The 20,758-nt window shown below is 40.5% G+C and overlaps 1 protein-coding gene across 1 annotated transcript; it reads left to right on the forward strand.

Moving 5' to 3' along the window:
- The first annotated feature begins 14,882 nt into the window (after window positions 1-14,882).
- On the forward strand, window positions 14,883-20,349 carry LOC134078718 (nectin-1-like). Its single transcript, XM_062534843.1, has 10 exons — window positions 14,883-14,886; window positions 15,098-15,241; window positions 15,542-15,778; window positions 16,319-16,654; window positions 16,745-16,999; window positions 17,252-17,506; window positions 18,548-18,644; window positions 18,739-18,796; window positions 18,917-19,305; window positions 19,810-20,349. The coding sequence occupies exons 1-10, from the start codon at window positions 14,883-14,885 to the stop codon at window positions 19,859-19,861; spliced, it is 1,827 nt and encodes a 608-aa protein (XP_062390827.1). The 3' UTR covers window positions 19,862-20,349.
- Window positions 20,350-20,758: the final 409 nt, after the last annotated feature.

Consider the following 20,758-nt stretch of genomic DNA (forward strand, 5'->3'; position numbering starts at 1 on the left):
TCAAGTCACTCATATCAAGAGAGGAACAACCCAAGTTTCAGTGCAAATTCACACTTTCGTCTCAGTATCCGAGGGTTGATGAACCCATATTACTGTAGCATATCATCACACAAGTTTCAGAAGTGCTAAAAACAGTTGATATTTCCACGTCAGCTAGTGGTTGTGGGTCCTGCCCTGACACTGTTATGTTACATTTGCAAGTTTATCATGTGTTTTCACACAGATGACGCCCTGGATGTGGGAACAGCTTGTATGTGTGCACTTAATGTGCATGCATGCCTGTGTTTGCTGTAGAAATGTATGCGTAAGCCTTTTACAATAGCATTTTCAATGGGAACTCTGGCCCTATTCAACATACACGTAGGGCTCTGGTGCTCGAGGTCACTGAGTACAGTCAGTAGGAGAAACTAAAAGAACAAAGCTACATACGTACAGTAGCTTTACTGTAGCCAGCACGACCAGGCAGTAACGAAGCAATGTTTTGGGGGCATCTTTTATTTGTTTTTTGTTTAGTTTGTACCTCTCAAAATGACTCAAAATGTCATTACAACGCTGTCCAACATCAACAGGTTCCAGCAGGAGACAATACAATGCATGTTTAACTAAGTAATTGTGAAGTAAGCTATAACAGTTGAGATCTAGTGCTAGGACTTTCCAGTGAAGTGACTGAAGGAAACAGAAGTATGTGACTGCCTTTGTGTTTGTGACACTGTGGCATAATTTAAAAAGTCCACAAATAAAACCTGCAGTAACATCGCCCCCTGTTGGCCAGACTGAGTGAATGAACACTCTGTTCCCATCCTCCACCGTCTGAAGTGTTGAACTGCCCTGTTCACTGTGGTTAGAGTTGTGAGCCATGTTCTCTTCACCACAAACTACTGTAATAGAAATTGAGGACGCACAGACAGCACCAGCTCAGCTCCAATAAATAAGAACACTGTCTTCACAGACTTTAGGCCTACAACAAAACATTTACAACAGATTACATTAATTATTCCTCAAATACAAGCTAAAACTGAAAATATAAATGCTAGGAACTCAGAGGGCAGAAATATATATATTTTTTTCAAAAATAATTTGTTCAGTCAGTCTTAAAAACTAGACGCTCACAGTGAAGCTAAAACTGCTAATTACAGTGCATGAAAATGCACTGTACTGTTCTTCCTAGGCTTCTTCTTCTTCTTCTTCTTCTTCTTCTTATTATTCCGCTTACCAAATTCATTTTTTCTATTCAGCTTGAACCGTTTAACTTAGAAACTTCATTCAAACGTCGCAACGTAGGTCTTAAATAGGGGAATGCTGCTAAGTATTTTTCAACTTTGTAACTTTTATACTTTTTAAACTATAAATTAAAAACTATTAAAAATGTCCCCATAGACTTAACATTGGCCTCTATGACATCACAATCGGATCATTAAGCAATTAGAATCTTATGCCAGGTGGCCAGCTCCACCTGCAGCAGCTCTCTCTCTCAGGCTTTAAGCATACAATCTCTCTGTGAAGACTACATATCCTGTTGAACTCTCTTTCCACAACTGTTTCAAAATAAAAGTCCTCACTGCAATAATACACTATTAAATCATTTAACCATTGAAACTACTCAACTATTTAACTGTTCAACCATTCCAACTGTCGGTTATCTTCAACTATGCCTTCAGTCAACTACATGAGACCTCCATGTACATAGCAACCATTAAAATTAAGCGTTTATGACCGTTTCCATAGCAACCAACATTATTTTACTATAGTAACTTCTTTATTCCTGATAGTGGCAGCCATGGAAACCCTATCAACAAATGTTTCAAAATAGAAGTCCTCAGTAGCAAGTTAGCTAGTTAGCATGGTTAGCATTGTTAGCATTTTTTAGCATAGCTGCTAGAAATGATTCGCTAAGTTAGCTAATCAACCTAGTTAGCATTGTTGACATAGTTAGCATAGTTAGCATTTTTAGCATAACTGCTAGAAATCATCAACTAAGTCAGCTAATCAACCTGGTTAGCATAGTTAGCATGGTTAGCATTGTTAACATTACTGCTAGAAATCATTAGCTAAATTAGCTAATCAACCTGATTAGCATTGTTAACATAGTTAGCAGTGCTAACATTGTTAGCATTTTTACCATAACTGCTAGAAATCATTAGCTAAGTTAATGATTACCATAACTTAGCTAATGATAACCAATGGTTATCATTGTTAGCATAGTTAACATCTGTTTACAGCATCTGTTTCTAACATTTGTTAGAAATCATTAGTTAGGTTAGAACTGGAATGTTTAAGCTTTAAACTGTCTACCTTCACACTATCAGCTTTCTTTAAACTCTGCAACCACCATGTTTACCCTAGCTACACCTTAGTAACCATATCTACATTATCTATCTATATTTTTTTTTTGCATTTTCATGCACTGGTAATTCCTTGGAATTGCATTTCTAGTTAGTATACATGCTGCTGTCCCACTTGTGCTTAGCAATGCTAAACACATGAGATGGTGTTGTATGAAATAATGGAACAAGACGAGACATTGATGGAAATCATTGACAAGAGTACAATCATCAAAATCTCCAACCCACTTCGATAATAAAGGAAAAGAGACGTGATGACGAGGGCATTTCGTTTGTGTAAACATTCGCAATAGACAACTTCCTTTTGGGCCACTGTCCCAATAGTGGGCTGGTGGTTGACTGAGGAAGACCTGTGAGAGAGCTTAATGAGATGGGAGGAGTCCTGGAGCTAAAGAGTCTTGAGTTCCACAGTCAGCAGCATCTTTAGCTCCGCACCACACAACTTTATAGCTGAGCGACTCTCATGATGACGGCCATTTTGGTGGTGAAATAGTGCAGTGAATTAGTTTGCTCTTTATGTATGTGATGCTCTAAAGTTCTGTGTGATTCATTTACGGTCATTTGGGGGTGAAACAGTGCTGTGAGTGAACTACTATGTTTGTTCTGTATTGTGTATGGTGTTCTAAAGTTCTATGCGATTTCTTCTACAGCATTTGGTATTGTGCATAATGAATGAGTTACATTGAAATGGACATTTACAGTAAGTTCAGTGACTTACAATGACAGTGAATTGCACTAAGTTGTAACCTGCTCTGATGTTGAGGAAAGAGTGCAGTATTGCCAACTCAAGAGTTCGATATGAGAAGAATCTAGTGGAAGGGAACCATTACGGCATGTCAGTTCAATAACTTGAAACTCTTTGGAGTTGCTCGCTGCTGCTCTCTGACCAGAAACACGGCTCCTGCATTGCACTTCATGACCCCGGCCAGAGACTTGCTACACACTCTTTCCACTCACCTCTCTTCGAGGCAAATGTATAGGCTACATGAACTCAAGAATTGAGGAAGCACACACTCTGTCTCCAACAGATAAGAGAAAAGTCTCAAAGACAGGTCATATTCACAAGTACCGCGTACATAATTTGTGCAAAAGGCAAATTCATCCAATGGCACCCAATTCCTGATTATATTACTATTCAACTTCAGCCTCATGAAAGTGACAAAATGTCACACATTTGCAAGACGACAGAGAAAAACTAACGTTCTACTACCATCACCGAATTTCGGTACAAAAGTAATATTTCACCACACAAGCCGGCGAGGCACTTGAGGAGGGCTTCACAGTAGTCAAGGAGACAGATAATCATGGTCAGTACTGTAGGCTGGGTGACAGTATGACCGGGCGACAGAGGCAACATGACCAGAGAAAGCTAACTGGTCATCAATCATGACACCCAAGGAGTACATTATGATGTAAGGATTGTTTGGCTTGGTGGAGTTTGAAATTACACAATTGTCTGCTGAGCATCATTTTTATTTGAAGATATTTAAAGAAGAATTCTGGGCAATTTCAACATAAGGCCTTATTGTTGGAGGTTGCCGACTAGTATCGTTAGGAAAAACTAAAAAAAAAAAAAAAAAAAAAAAACGGGCAATCTCTCTAGGGCTCTAATCAGCAAAGTCACAAATGGCACAGTTCCCCTTTCACACTACCCAACTCCTACGGTGTAGTGTGTGTGTGTGTGTGTGTGTGTGTGTGTGTGTGTGTGTGTGTGTGTGTGTGTGTGTGTGTGTGTGTGTGTGTGTGTGTGTGTGTGTGTGTGTGTGTGTGTGTGTGTGTGTGTGTGTCGGTCAACCACCAACATCCTCATATCAGACATAGAGCAAAAAATACATTTCCAGGAAGGCAAAATGTTCACTATTAGCAACATTCAACACATTTGATGGTGGTGTATGACATAACAACTTTATGATGAACAATTATCCTTATGACAGATGCAATGAGCAGGAGTGGCTCTAGAGCATGTTAGTGATCATGTGCTAATTAGAAATTGGCCTGGCGGTGTGTGGAAGGAAGGATTGAGAAAGGCCTGTGAGAAAGTTTGTTAAAAGGGGGACATTCTGAGAGTATTTTCATAGTTGGAGGCCACAGGGTGACCAATGAGAAAGGGAAGTGCTTGAACGCGTAGCTTTACAGCAGGATATTTAGCTCCTCCCACCACCACTTTAGCTGGCCAGTTGTCATGCTGACTGTCATTTGGGGTGAAACAGAAGTGATCTGCAGACATTATGTTCCTCTGAATGTAAGTAGAATATTCTAATGTCCTTCACGCACGGTTCTGCAACAGCTTTTAATCTGATTTCATATAAATTGCAAATCAATTGGAAAAGTACAAAGTCGATAAGTGACATTGAATTGAACCATTACATGATGTATGTTTAATGACTTGACAAAAAGTTGAAGCCTGCCGTTATGTTACAAAAGAGAACACTGTTGGATTTGTTCGCTTTTTCTGGTAATATAGTAATGACACAGATCATGACAGTGAAACAGATATTGGGATTATGCATAATTGTAATTTTCCAACTATTTGCCGTGGCTTATACATTGATTTTAAAAAAGTTCTTCAGATATCAGATGTTGAACTAGGCCGGGAGCCAGGTCCACCCCTCAGGATGTTTTTTGCTACCTTTTTTTCACTATTATTTCCTATTATCTTATACCTTGAGCCATCACAAGATGGTAATGACCACCCCCAACTCGGCCCCGTTTGGTCTCAGGAGCCAAAAAACACCCTTTTTGGGAAAAGCTTTTGGCGGAATGACATAATTGTGAATATTAAGGTACTGGAGCTACATAAATGGTCATATAACCCTATAATTTAGCATGGCGTATCCTGACACATAGGGGAAACTACCAAAAAAAGATTTTGGGGATTGCTGCCTTTTTGCTGTCAAATATCACCCTCAACATACCCCAAAAGACAAAAATATGTCTGTCCGTCTGACAAATTGTCATCAAAACTGATCATTTTCAAGCATTTTATTATACATATCACTGCCTCAAATGTACACAAAAAACTTCCCAAGTTTATAAGCTTCAATTTAAATCCAAGTTGACCTTTCTATCTAGAGGATTACAGCTGGTATGACCAAAGTTCTCCACTATGCATAAAATCGGAGAAAAAAAAACTTTCAAGCATTACCATTCCAAATGGGATTAAGCATATATTAAACATATTTTTAAAAGAGTCAACAAATGTGAGTTCTACTCTAGTACATATGAGCACTGGTCAGAGCATGTGTGTGTGTGTGTGTGTGTGTTTGTGTGTGTGTGTGTGTGTGTCCAGTGTAGTTATGCTCTGGGCATGCAGTCCGGCTGTATCTCTGATGACCAGTTTACAGCCACGTCCATTTTCACTGATGGCTGCTTGCTCACCTCTGACCTCTTTGGATCACCAGAAATGACAACACTGTATAGTAGCTACCATGGAAGTCAGAAAGAGAGAGTATTCAATACGCTAGTCAGCCGTGTGATCAGTTAATGATGATGGTTGTTCAGTGACGCTTGATTAAGACAGTTGAGAATCCTCTTACGAGCTTTAGAACCTGATGTGGTGGTTGTCTGGCTATGGGTTAACATGCAGCAGCAAGTAGCCTGGGTGCCAGCCGAACTTAGCCCCGGCCACATCATTTAAGGTTCGGAAGTTCGGTCTGGCATTGCTCCATTGTGGCGCAACTATGCTTGAACCAGAGCTGTGCAGACCAATCAAATTGTCAGGGTGGGCTTTATATGACGATGGAGAAATGATTAACAGTAACGTACTCAACCACTTCACCAAAGAGCGCTTTGGTTGACTTAGCTTACAACAAAGATGCTGCTCTGATTGGTTGTAGGTCTATCCAATTGAGTGAAGAGCCATTTTTTTTCCTGGTTCAGTTGAAACACACCCCATAATTACAGCCCAGTAGCCTAGAAATCTAGATGCCCCTAGCGGCAGCAAATGTAATTTGGCTGGCGGGGCAGTCTAGGCACGATCCATAGAGCCAGGGAGCTGAGAACCCGAAGCACCAGCGGGCCAATCACAGCGTGTATAGAGTCGGTGGGTGGGCTTAACATTATGGTGACTGACAAGCGACCAGAAGTTGCGATGGTAACGCATCCTGTTATTTGAAAACAAGAAGATGATTCGTTTAGCGTTATCCTATTGCGTGGAGAGGGAAGGTTGCGCATCCTGCTTCTTGAAAACAAGAAGATGATTCGTTTAGCGTTATCCTATTGCGGGGAGGGAATTTGAAAGACTGTTTATCCCACCCCTTCGATTGAGCCCTGTCTACGGTGAGTGTCCAGACCCTGCATCTTGATGTGGGTCTGGCTCGTCAGGCTAACAGCCCAGTGGAGCAGTATCAGACTCAAATTCTGACTAGAATTTTGAGTATGACAACGTCAGGCTAAGCAGCAAGACAAGTTGTGGGTTAAAATCAGGCCTGCCACCATTGTGCCCTTGAGCAGGGCACTTAACCTATTAGTTGCTCTGGGGAGACTATCCCTTGTAATAATATGTACAGTAAAAGTGTAAAAATTAGTATATAAGTATGAATGAGTAAGTTTCCCCATGCATAAAGGCTTATTAATGAACGTTTCAGTAAATTTACTTTCCTTGTAGAATCCTTATACTGTACTCCTTGCAGAATCCTGTGGTGGTCTTAAAAGTTAAAGGGTCGTTTAGCTGAAAGTCACAAACAAGCACAGTCAGGGCAAGTAAGCAAAATTCAGGGATTCTATAAAGCAGTCTCTTAGAGTTTCTGAGTAGAAATGAAACCAAAATAACTTTTTAGATCCAAGTGCTTGTAGCGGGCAGTCCTAAGCTACATAAGAAGCCAACAGTGTGCGAAAGAAAATCCCAAATAAATATAATTATAAAAAAAAAAAAAAAGAAGCCAACAGTGATGGAGCTCAACAACTACCGACCGTTGGCACTCACTTCAGTCATCATGAAGTGCTTGGAGCGGGCAGTCCTAAGCTAGTCCTAATCAGACGCCGGCTCCCCACCACCCTCCCTACCAGTGTGCCTATTGCAAGAACAGGTCCATGGGTGATGCAATTTCATCTGCCCTCCACTTTGCCCCTAAACACCTGGAATAATGCAACCAGTGCCGTCACTCCCACCACACGCATCATGCACTGTGCTTAAGGCACCAAAGGACAGAGGGGCCACCCAAATATAGCCAATAAATAGTAGCCTAGCTTTACTGCAAACTGTGCTTCTCTCCTCCTCGATAACGTTTACAATGTCAAAATACACCAACACCATGGTACATTCAAGGATGATACTGTACTTTTGGGGTTCTCTCAATCTCCACCACATATAGCAGATCTAACTTTACTTACTTCACTTAAATGCAGGAGAGAGGCAACGAGAGTGGCAGACTCCAGCTGAATTATCATTGTGTATCTCCTTTTAAATAAGGAAATCATGAAGTCAACAAAGAGAGATTGTTGTTTGTGAGGTTATCTGGGTCCTATAGGTCCTACTGATAGGCCTACTGATCATTTTTAAACTCAGATTGGTGAAAGGGCTCTTTAATATAGGCTGCAATCAATGTGATTTGGGACATGGACAAGAATATAAAGACTAGTCTACTACTTTTCCTTTGTAGAATGGAATTGATGAGTTTCGCACATCCATTCAAATAGCTAGGTGGCTACCAGGCTTCACTTTTAATTTGAAACACAAAGCAACTCACATAGGCACCAAAATGGCCAGCAGCAGCACTAAATGCAACACCCATGTGAGGATGCTGTTCATTGACTGTGGCTCTGCGTTTAACCCTCCTGTTGTGTTCGTTTCATGTTTACTAGTTTTATGCATCCGTCATAAATGGCTGCTGCATTATAACTTGTTATAAATCCATAGTGATACATATATTATCATCTAATGTTGTGATAGCTCTTTGTATCAATTTATATTCTGTTGAATATTACCTGTTTTGAACTTGACCTGAGCTCATGCAAGTCAGAAAGCAGAACATTATATTGGGGAAAGGTTCCAGTGGGGGCTGGCAGAGAAGCGAAGGGGGGGAGTGATGGTGTGTTTGTGTGTGTGTTTTAATGTACAGAAGCACACAAACAGACCATCTGATCAATAGGTATGCGCCTGGATTCAATACTGACCATTTTCTCACCCATTCATTTCTAATAGCTGGTCATTTTTGACCGGGAATACACACGGGTGTTCTAAAGTTAAATTAAACACGCAAATTGTAATGCAAATGATCAAAATGTGTTTTATGTGTTCAGATGCCCTGCAAGTCATGGAGCCTCATGGGAGTCAGAATAAGTTATATTTTTTAAAGAAAATAATTGTCAATCAGTCACATGCGAACACAACAGGAGGGTTAACACAATCATCCCGATGAAGCTGATTGGGCAGCTTGGCTTGCTGGGTCTCAACACCTCCATTTGCAACTGCATCCTGGATGTCCTGATGGAGAGGCCCCAGACAGTTCAGTTCAGATTGTCAGCACCAGCTCCAGAACCATCACACTGAACCCTGGTGCGTGCTCAGTCCTCTACTCTTTACTCTCCTGACACACAACTTCCAGCTCTCTCTCAAACCAAAAGTTTGCAGACGATACCACAGTAGTGGGTAACAACGTAACAGCAACCATGATGATATACGGCTGGGCAACAATCTCTTTCTCAACGTCCAAAAGACCAAAGAGGTGCTAGTTGACTACTGGAAACACTGAAGACAATCTATCCTGGTCCACCAACAACTACCTGGCCAAAAAAAGCCCAGCAGCGTCTGCACTTTCTCCGACGGCTGAAGAAGGTCCATCTCCCAACATCATTCTCTTTTCCTTTTATAGGGGAACTATAGAGTGTCCTGACCACATGCATCAGTGTGTGGTGCCTTTGATTGCACGCTGCTCCAAAGAGCCACTGTAAGAGACTCCATGGCCTCTTCACTAGGGCTCGACCGATATGTTTTTTTCAGGGTCGATACCGATATCAATTATTACCACAAAAAGAGTCCAATAACTGATATGAACAACTGATATATCAGTTGTCAAAAAAGGGAGGTAGATAGTAAAGGTGATATGCAGCACACATTTTCTTTTTTGCATTTAATTATGCAAACATTTCTCTCTTCTTTTGTTACACAATTGTCTATCAACTTGCATCACAAGTGTAAATCATGTGTATCATGTTAATCCAAAAGCTGAGTGAGCTGTGGCCCGCAATTATTTTTCATAGATTTCTCTCTTCTTTTGTTACACAATTGTCTATCAACTTGCATCACAAGTGTAAATCATGTGTATCATGTTAATCCAAAAGCTGAGTGAGCTGTGGCCCGCAATTATTTTTCATAGATTACACAATGGGCTGTGTTGTTGTTGTCACAAAGTGGATGCTTTGCCATTGTGCATGTGAGTGCATGAGAGAGGGAGAGGAAGGTGCATGCGTGATGACTATAGGCAAGTATAAAGGTTGAATAGTTTAACAAAACTTTAAAATGGTTGTTACACTATTTAAGCATACAAGTTGTGTTGATATGTAGCTATAAACTACACTTTAGTGCACCTACTGTAATACCTAGCTCAGGACGACATTTAGTCCAGGTCAGATTTATTATGGCCGGCCCTGGGTGCCTGTAGTCTTTTCTGCCAGTCCGTTTCAAAACGGAGCAATTAGACTTCTTGACTTATGCTATAATGGAGAACTTTGGTTATACCAGCTGTAATCCTCTAGTTGGAAAGGTTGGAATGGTAATGCTTCAAAGTTCTGTTTTCTGCGATTTGATGTATAGTGGAGAACTTTGATCATACCAGCTGAACTCCTCTAGATAGAAAGGTCATCTTGAACTTAAATTGAAGCTTATAAACTTGGGAAGTTTTTCATATACATTTGAGGCAGTGATATGTATAATAAAATGCTTGAAAATGATCACTTTTGATGACAATTGTCAGGCGGACAGATATTTTTTTTGTCTTTTGGGGTATGTTGAGGGTGATATATGACAGCAAAAAGGCAGCAATCCCCAAAATCTTTTTTTGGTAGTTTCCCCTATGTGTCAGGATACACCATGCTAAATTATAGGGTTATATGACCATTTGTGTAGCTCCAGTACCTTAATATTCACAATTATGTAATTCCGCCAAAAGCTTTTCCCAAAAAGGGTGTTTTTTGGCTCCTGAGACCAAACGGGGCCGAGTTGGGGGTGGTCATTACCATCTTGTGATGGCTCAAGGTATAAGATAATAGGAAATAATAGTGAAAAAAAGGTAGCAAAAAACATCCTGAGGGGTGGACCTGGCTCCCGGCCTAAACAGTGTGCCTTCCATGGCACACCTCCCCCCTCCCCCCAACATTCTAAATCAATGATGCACCATATTGCTATGCAGAATAGTAGTATTATACACCATTGGAAAGCTTGGACTTGTTCATATATGCAATCTCTATAATGCTTTACATCATCAGATTAATCTTACTATGTCTCCTCCACATTTGGTGCTTGCCTACCTTCTAGCTGCAGTGTGTATCCTTAACAATAGGTAGATGCAGCATATTGGAACTGAAATATTCACAATCCATATAAATTGAATATTCTTGTTGTTGTATCCATATAAGTTTTGCAGATGTCCATCCCATTGAACATCCATTGAACCAACAACATGCAAAAATAGATACTTTTATGTAATTATTCCATATTTTGTGTAGTCATTGCATGTATCCCATCTGTGAATTAGTGAACACACACAGCACACAGTGAACACAGTGAGGTGAAGCACACACCATCTCGGAGCAGTGAGCTGCCTTGATACAACAGCGCTTGGGGAGCAGTGAAGTGTTAGGCGTCTTGCTCAAGGGCACTTCAGCCATGGATGTGGGTATGGGAGAGCAGTGCTCAATCACTTCCCCTACACACATTTTCCCTACTGGTAGGGGATCAAACAGGCAATCCTTCACTTACAAGCCCGAAGCCCTAAGCAGTGCCACAGCTGCTCCCGAGAGCTTGCCACACATAGAGAGCTTTTATTGTCAGTACTCATTTTTTACAAGTGTCACAAGACCTGGTGCTAGGGCTCAGTTGTGTTTGTAAGTCATATCAAGGGATCTAGAAGGCTGACATGTTGTCAGTTTAGAGATAGTTGTTTTCTGGCAGAAAAAAAAAAACAAAACCCTAGCCTCTGTAGCTCTGTGCCAGTACTTCACACTGCCATCCTGATTGTTTCCTAAGAAGGTTTTCTACAGAGGTCAAGAATTTGAGGTCAAACTATGTGGGAACACTGGCCTCTGAAGTAGGCACAGAGCAATGTTCGGGGGAAAAGCCTAAAAATCCCATAGTTAATACACAGTGGCAATATGCCTAATACACTGTCTTGCGGCTTATACAATGTGACTAATACACAATTACTGTAATCATCAAATAAGATGTGGAATGGAACCATTGCAGTATGCCAAGTCAATAACCTGCTGGATATCTTACTCGATAAATGAGTTAATTCATATTCTCACGTTCCATACCACATCTACCAGCAAATGAGAAACTAATGTGATATCCACAACATGTTGTCTCCACTGATCCACATATAATGTCTCCTCTATGATCATAATTGTGATGATGTGCATGATTACAGGTTGATGTAGACATGTACACCTGTGGAACCCTTTTTGCTGCATTCCTTCTGTTTGCTCCAGGTCTGGTAATCTCCCTGTATTCCTCCTATGTTATACTGTACATAAAAGCATGAGCTTCATGTAAATCCTCTTTCTCTCTTGTTTCTGTTTGGGGAATATGTGACTCGGCTCAGACCCATGTTCATATGCTGATTGTTGTTCACACCAATTGGATATCCACGTTGCAGCACTTTTAAAACTGTCCAGCCAAGCACCTATACTGCCCCGCTAGGAAGCCAATCTAGACCAGATTTCATAAAATAAATCCACAGCAAGAAGCAATTTAACGATTTATTAATAGATAATATTTTTTCTGCCAATATTTTTCCTCTATCAATTAGTTGTAACACAGTGATTGTGGGATTTACAACAACGACACTGAATTTGTGATTAGAGACATTCTGTAACTTAGTTGGAGTGTCCCAAGTACTAATAATCGCAACTTCACTTCATGTTGAATCAGACAAAATTTGAGGAAAATGGTTGCTGCCCCATGTCAGATTTTGCTCAAGTTTGTCTACCTAATATTTAGGTCCCAAAACTAAGGTCTGTCAAAGGGTTCAAACATTTTTAACCCTTGGTTTTGTATATTTTCTACACTCTGAGAAATGCTTTGCCAGAAATTATTTTTGTCTCAATGTATTTACGAATAGTGCAACATTTGGTACTTTGTACACTAAATGCCCGTACACTGAGCTATGTTTACATAGATTTTCACAGAAATCATAGACACGAAATACATACAAAAACAAGTTTATGCTACCCTTAATGTCAGTCTTTTAGGGGCCTTGTAGAAAATCAGTAGGATGGCGTACAAACGTTTAATGGTTCAGTCAAAGCCCAGAAGTCAGATGGCATGACTAGAACACAACGTACAAGGTGCCGTCAACAAGTATCAATTCAAGACTGAGCAAAACACATAAAAAAAGGATCAGGCGGCCAGTAAGATAGACAAGGCTCAGGTGGACATAATTCCCTAATGGAAAATGAGGTACCCACAAAACATTCATTACAGTCCAAAACAAGGTTAACCTGCCCACTGAGGTCCCCACATGGCCAAAAGATGTATTACAATTCAGAAAGTGCTGACACCCAACCACTACAAAGCAACATAAGACATGCAATATCAGACATTCTGCAATGGTCATATAGAGAAACCACTTAAGGGCTAATGCCCACTGGCCATTTGTTTGTAGTGAAACAGGGTGGTGCACACATCCAAAGAAACTCTGCACGTGCTGGACAATTGTAGTAGACGCTAGAGAGGAGGTGGTCCGGCCATTATTAGACAATAAGTCCAGAAAGGGCAGCCCGGAGCAGCACACAGAGAGACGAACGCTGTTTATAAAACATACATACTGTACCATTTCTGTGTGTCTGGGTATACACCATTACTGGCTACATGTCTCAGGTGCATGTCTCTGCTATGCTATACTACGCTATGCTAGGCACATGTAAATAGCACCCATGCTATTACCTCCAGGTAGCCTACCAATAGCATTGATTGAGAATTCATGTAGGAACATTGTTTTACAAATGAGGAACAAACATTTAGCATTGGTTTCTAAATGCTTTGTAAATGCTTTAATTGCAGTGATTATAAAGGTGTTGCCACACTGATTGCTCATGTGCAAATAGCATCTGCTTTAACATCCTTCTTGGCAAATCTGCATTATGCTGTACAGTGTTGTACACATAGTTTTACCATGAACACCATGTAGTGTTTTCAAAATGTTTCCAATTATTTGATTCCTTTTTGTTTTGATTCTTGTTTTTTAAATGAATGTGTGTGTGTGTGTGTGTGTGTGTGTGTGTGTGTGTGTGTGTGTGTGTACAGGACAATACTTCTGTTTTGAAACAAATGATAATGGGAAGTTTTCTGGAAAACCTGATGTCTCTCTCAGTGTTACAGGTAATTTGCCATTTATATTTTAAATAAATGTATTAACAGAAACAATACATGTATTTGTATTAACATTCATTTACTTTTCTGATCCTCAAAGGTCCACTAAAGGTGGTTAAAAGGGAACAGAATCAGAGAGTGACGCTGACCTGCACCTCCACCTCCCCTCCCAACTCTGGCCCCACCTACATCTGGTACAGGAACACACAACCTGTTGGTGACAAATACACGACCAGGGGCAACACTCTGGAGATTAACCCCGTCAGCTCGGCTGATAGGGGACATTTCTCCTGTGCTCTAAGAGGACATGAAGATCGCCCCTCTCCACCAGTGTGTGAGTGCAGTTACACTGACTTAAATTCAGATGAGCAAGTGCATGGAGTGGTTTTCAGCTTCCACACATGTGGCAGAGATTTAAAAAAAAAAAAAAATACATAAGAGTAACATGTATACCTAATCAAATACCGCAATTCATGTATTGTGGTGGTCGTGCCTTCTGTGTACATCATGCAATAGTTGTCTAGGAGCCATCTGAGAGATACATAGGTTAGCCTATATGGTTTGGTTAATAAAAGGAGCTTGAGTTTGAGTTTCAATAGCCTTTGCCTGCTGTACATGCTATAATGATTTTAAACGCAATCCCTTAAATTGATTAGTGTAACTGTATCCTGAATACCACCAAATTCAATTCCGAAGTGTTAAGCAAAACATTTAAGAAATATTCTGCACAAAACGTTCTACTTCCAGCATACCTGGTTAACGAGAAGTAACAATAACAGCGTTATCTTACAATATCTAAATACATTACAGTGACTCATATTCAGTATTTTAAAGAGACCCTATGCAACTTTTTCATAGTCATAAAATGGCTCAGAAATCGTTGTTTTGCTTGACTGACCAGTTTCATCGAAAACAGTAAGATTTCCTCCTGCCCCCAGTGTCCCTATCCGCTATTGCAAACTTACAGTTTCTGCAGGAGACGATCGTTCCTAGTTTACATCTGGAAGTCTGAGATGCGTAAGGAGCAAGAAGAACCATGCTTGCAATTTATATATATAAATATACACGCTAAAGCTGTCGGGGAAGCTCTGCAGAGAAATATGCAAGCATAAAACGAGCGAAAACGAAAAACGAAACCGAAACCATGAGATGAAATCGCCAATCCTGCATAGTTCCTCTTTAAATTATGTAAGTGTGTTACATGTATTCTCTTACTTCCCAATAACAGGTTTATCAACATGCTGGAGTGTGACATATACCCACCAGGAGATCTGTGCTGTGGAAAGTTCCTCTGTGGACATAAGGTGTTACTATTCTTACCCCAGTAGTTATGTGGTCAGAAAACCACTGTGGAAATACAATGTGGGTTCTGGTGAGAAGACAATGGATTTTAGTGTAAAAAATACACATGATGACCATGTGGAATATCTTGGAAATAAAAACAACGACTGCAGCCTAAGGCTAAAGGAACTTGATGTGAGGCATACAGGACAATATTTCTTCAGATTTGAAACAGTTCGGGACGATGGGAGGTGGAACGGAAAACCTGGTGTCTCTCTCATTGTGACAGGTAATTTACCATTTATATTTTAAATGAATGTATTTACAGAAGCATTAGCATTACAACAAATGTATTCCTATAAACATCCATTTACTTTTCTGATCATCATAGGTCCACTAAAGGTGGAAAAAAATCAAGGGTATTTGAGAGAGACGCTGACCTGCATCTCCACCTGCCCTGCAGACTCCAGGCCCACCTACATCTGGTACAGGAACAGACAACCTGTTGGTGACAAATACACGACCAGGGGCAACACTCTGATGATTAACTACCCCGTCAGTAGCGCAGACAGTGGACCTTACTCCTGTGCTCTAAAAGGACATGAAGATCGTCCCTCTCCACCAGTGTGTGAGTGCAGTTACACTGACTTAGATTCAGATGAACAAGTGCATGGAGTGGTTTTCAGCTTCCTCCCATGTGGCAGAGATTTATACCTAATTCATAATATTTACCAATTGCTAGTTTTAATAATGTAATATCATTTCAATAATGTAAATTCTTCAACACACTAGGAACCATTTAATACCACTATGTTATATACATTGGACAATAACATTCACCTTCATCACACATCTGATTCCACATGAGGCAGTCCACTTTACTGTGATCACAAAAGGCATAGTTTACTCACCTTATTTCACCACTTACACCCTTGATGGTACCTACTGTCAGCATTATGCAATTATCATCTCCTTTAGGTTCATCACAATGCTGTAGATGTGTCATTAAAAGTAATGGGGTTGTCCAAATCACTAGATTGACAGATTTAAAAGTGTGTGTCTGTGTGTGTGTGTGTGTGTGTGTGTGTGTGTGTGTGTGTGTGTGTGTGTGTGTGTGTGTGTGTGTGTGTGTGTGTGTGTGTGTGTGTGTGCATGTGCGTGTGTGCAGGTGTATCATCTTGCAGTAGTGTGACATATACCCACCAGAAGATCTGTGCTGTGGAAGGTTCCTCTGTGAACATAACATGCTCCTATTCTTACCCCAGTGGTTATGTGGTCAGAAAACCACTGTGGAAATTCAATTTGGGTTCTGGTGAGGAGACGATGGATTTTAGTGTGAAAAATACACATGATAACGATGTGGAATATATTGGAAATAAAGATACTGACTGCAGCCTAAGCCTAAGGTATGTGAAGCATACAGGGAAATATTACTTCAAATTTTCAACAAATGAGGATGATGAGGAGTTTTCTGGAAAGCCTGAGGTGTCTCTCTCTGTGACAGGTAATTTACCATATTCAAAATCCATTTGTTTCTCTACAGTGTTGGCATATTAAACAGCTTGATACAGATTGATCTGATTGTTTTTTGCAGGTTTGCTGGTAAATATGAGTTCTGATACAGTTGAAGAAGGGAAGAGTGTCAGACTGACTTGCAGCACCACCTGCACTTTGAATGAACCCCCCTCTTACATCTGGTACAAGAACTCCCAACCTATTGCAGACCGACAGGCACCAATTAAAATCCTTCGCCTTAACCCAGTGCGCCTTGATGATTCAGGCCTTTACTCCTGTGCTGTGAGAGGACATGAGGACCGTCCCTCACCTGTACGGGCTCTCAGTGTCAGCTGTAAGTAGTGCACTACATTATATTGTTATAAATTATTAGGTGCTATTTTGCAGTAAGTTACGAGAGACTGTGGTATTGGTAAAGAATATGTACACGGCTATGGTTTGGTCATAATATACATAATATACAATTTTGTGTTACTAGTGGAATTATTTGTCCTTACAGTACATTGAAATTTGTCTGAACCAAAATATATTTTAATCAGAATATGTGTCGTAACCCACCATCATTTATACCCTATTTTTTCATCAGATTCCCCCAAGAACACAAGAGTGATTGGTAGTTCCTCTGGTGAGGGAAGTTCAATGACTCTCACCTGTAAGGCTGACGCCAACCCCCCAGTACACACATACTCCTGGTACAGGAAGACTAGCAGTGGTTCTGTTCTGATGGACACAGGAAATAGCAGCAGCTATACTGGGGTCTCAGATGGTGAAATTTACTATTGTGTTGCACACAATGAATATGGCTTTCATAACTCCTCTGAAATTGAAGTGTCTTTCACAGGTAATGTTTTTACATTGTTATAACATTACAATTAAACGTACACTATGTAGTTTTTGCTCCCATCTAGTGGTTAAATTTGATTTTGCATGCACGCTCTAGCGCCACGCGTTTTTAAATGTGCGTTGCAAGATGGCTAGAACTACGGGAAGTTGAATGGGTCGAGATTCATTCAAGATGTCTTCTACCACTTCATCGAGTTTTCTTTCCAGTGATGATGTAAGCTATTCTAAAGTTCTTTGAATAATTTGTATGATCATGTATGAGTAATTACTCCTCGAGCAACATAGTGACTTACGTTGTCATGCTTATATTGTTTTTACATTAGCTTACTATCGTAATATTAGCATAGTAGCAGCTAACAACTTGACATGACAGTATAGGCTAATGCTTGTATTGCTCTAAAGGCATGAACTATGTCACTAAGTGCAGTGCTTGTCTGTAGGTTAAGTATTAACCGTCTTCACGCTGCTTCTCTGTGCACGCGAAATGCAAAAACGCGTTTTTCCCTAGCGGTAGTGTTTAGCGGTAGCGGTAGTGTTTTATGTCCCTCTCGGCAGTTCATATTTTTCTATACACCGGAAAGACATGGAAGACTTCCTGTGAACGTCCCTTTCAATGTAAATGCCGGGAAGTAATTCTTCGGCCAGCAGGACGAGTCAGATCATTGGCATATGTTATTTTACACCAAAGAGGGTCTATTTATGAATGAAGACGTTGACTTGAGGTACTAAAACACTTAAAATCCTACATAATGTACCTTTAACATAGAACATTTAAGAAACACATTTTCTTAAAATGCTATTTCTAAGTAATTTGGACATTTACATACAGGTCTGTGTGAATTAATTTAGGTTGATTTGCTTATAATCACATTGTAACTTGTAAATGTACTGAACATACAATTTATGTTTATTTGTACGTGTGTGTGTGTGTGTGTGTGTGTGTGTGTGTGTGTGTGTGTGTGTGTGTGTGTGTGTGTGTGTGTGTGTGTGTGTCCGTGTATATGCTGGGACTAATGGACTGATGTTTCTTGCTTTGCAGCCCTACTTCAGCAGACAGGTGTACCAGGAGGAGTGTTTGCAGCCTTGGGGATCATACTAGTTGTAGCTGTAATAGTGGTCCTTGTATTTGTGCGCAGGTGGGTGTCTAAGCACAGGCTTTGTTGTTTTTTAAATATGCTCAATTCCTGGACTAAACTGTTTTAAATGTGTGTGTTTTTTTATGTTCTAAAGAAGAGGGAAAGGTTTATCCACCACTGAGAACACAAGTGCAATGGTGGAACACAGACAGGTGTGTATGTTGGTTAATGCCACTCCATCAGCGTAGGCTGTTGTGCATTCATACTGTATTCCGCCGATTACATCACTTTGTACATCAACGATCTTTGTTTCTGTGTCTCAAAACCTCTAGGGAGAAGAGCCCAGTCCTGTGTATGAAGACGCGTCTGCAGTGCTGTTGACGTCTAACCAAGAAGACAGAGTGGACTCAGGAAGAGATCGAGTGGACTCAGGAGGAGATGGAGTGGTCTCAGGAGGAGATGGAGTGGTCTCAGGAGGAGATGGAGTGGTCTCAGCAGATCACGTGAACTCAGGAGGAGATTCAGTGGTTTCAGGAGGAGACCAAGTGGATGCAGGAGGAGATGAAGATGACGTTCAGTACGCCAGTGTCCAGTTCAAGCCCAAAAACAAGGACGCGGCTCCGGACTCTCCAGCTGTGCAGCTTCAAGAGAAGAAGGTGGAGGAAGAGGAGTCTGCATACGCCTCGGTGAAGTTCCGTTCTCCCTCCCGTGATGTCAACCAGTGAGTAAACGAGCGTGGAGCTTAATGTTCAGTTTTGTCTCGTGACCTCACCAGGCTGTTCACTGTGGGTGCCTCGCAACATCTCTCCTCGATCCTCGATGCTCGATCCGCAAGGGGCGTTCCCACTGATCTATAACTGGATAGACTATCCCATTGTTGCCGCCCCATCATTCTTTATCTAGATCAGTGAGGACGACGATCGAGGAAGGAAGGGAGGGTGTATTAAAGCCCAAATGAGAGGCACCCAACGTGTAGTCATGCGCTCTAGCTAAGGCCTCGTGTTACCAAATGTGTGTCCCCCAAAAACATCATATAATACGCTATAGCTTTTATTGATGAATGATGGCTGTGCTGGTGTTGGGGATTTTAGGGCTAGTCTTTTGGCTGTTACCACCAAGCTACTCTCTGTCTTTCTGCCACAACCCCCATTGTTGATGGACTTAAGATATTGTCAGCCAGCTAGATAACTGAGGATAGTACTCATGATAAAAATTATGCTTTCAGAGACGAGGATGATACTGCAATCTACAGCATTGTCAACAAACCCAGAAGCTGATCACAAAGGCCCAGATCATGCCCCAAAAAGGCTTGTAGCACCTTGAGATTTCAAGATATGTGCCATTTTCTTTCTGTATCCAAAACTCATTTTTACATTATGAGTATTATTATTAGTATTATTATTGAAGTCATTAGTCTTGTTTGCGGTGTATACAAGAACAGTTTTCAACATTTTTAATTTAATTGATTTTACATTGTGTGTGAGTTGTATTTTACAAACTTGCTGTGCTTCTTGTTGGCCACATATTGTTCAATTGTCATACATTCTTGATGAATGCAAAGTCTGCATTACATAAGTTGCTATTTCATCAAGATGACTTGAAGTGACATAGACAAAAATAATGCACATTTATTGTAGTTTATGTTTTCATCATGACGATACATGTTGACATCATGTTGTTGTGTCCCTCAAATTAATATATTGCATCATACCCATGTGTGTAGAAGATATTTACTAAAAACTACACAATAAACACATGTATTGTTTGATTATTGTTTGTATATTTATTTCAAAATAGTCAGATTTTACAGAAAGTATCATTATTGACTGATTGATTGCCTTGTACCTTCATTTATCCATAGCCTTAACCAACAGAGACATCATGTACCTCTATGGTAAATGGGGGTCTATGGTCTTGAGCATCTGTTTATCTTTGTGCAGCCCTTTTGTCAATACTGCCTCATGACAAGGCAGTAGGCTAGTGCTGTTCTACCAGTGAATAATTAGCTGCTCAACAAATTAAATAGCCTTTCCATTATACCGTGTGCCTTTCCTGCAGCTGAAAACTAGCCTGGCAAACCAAACTATATTTTTTGCCGCTAGGGTGCGTCTAGATTTCTAGGCTAGCTAGCTTCTTTTTGCAATGATAACTGATAGCGTAAACATAGACCACTG

This window comes from Sardina pilchardus, chromosome 1 (genome assembly GCF_963854185.1).
Source record: "Sardina pilchardus chromosome 1, fSarPil1.1, whole genome shotgun sequence".
Taxonomy (NCBI): Eukaryota; Metazoa; Chordata; class Actinopteri; order Clupeiformes; family Clupeidae; genus Sardina; species Sardina pilchardus.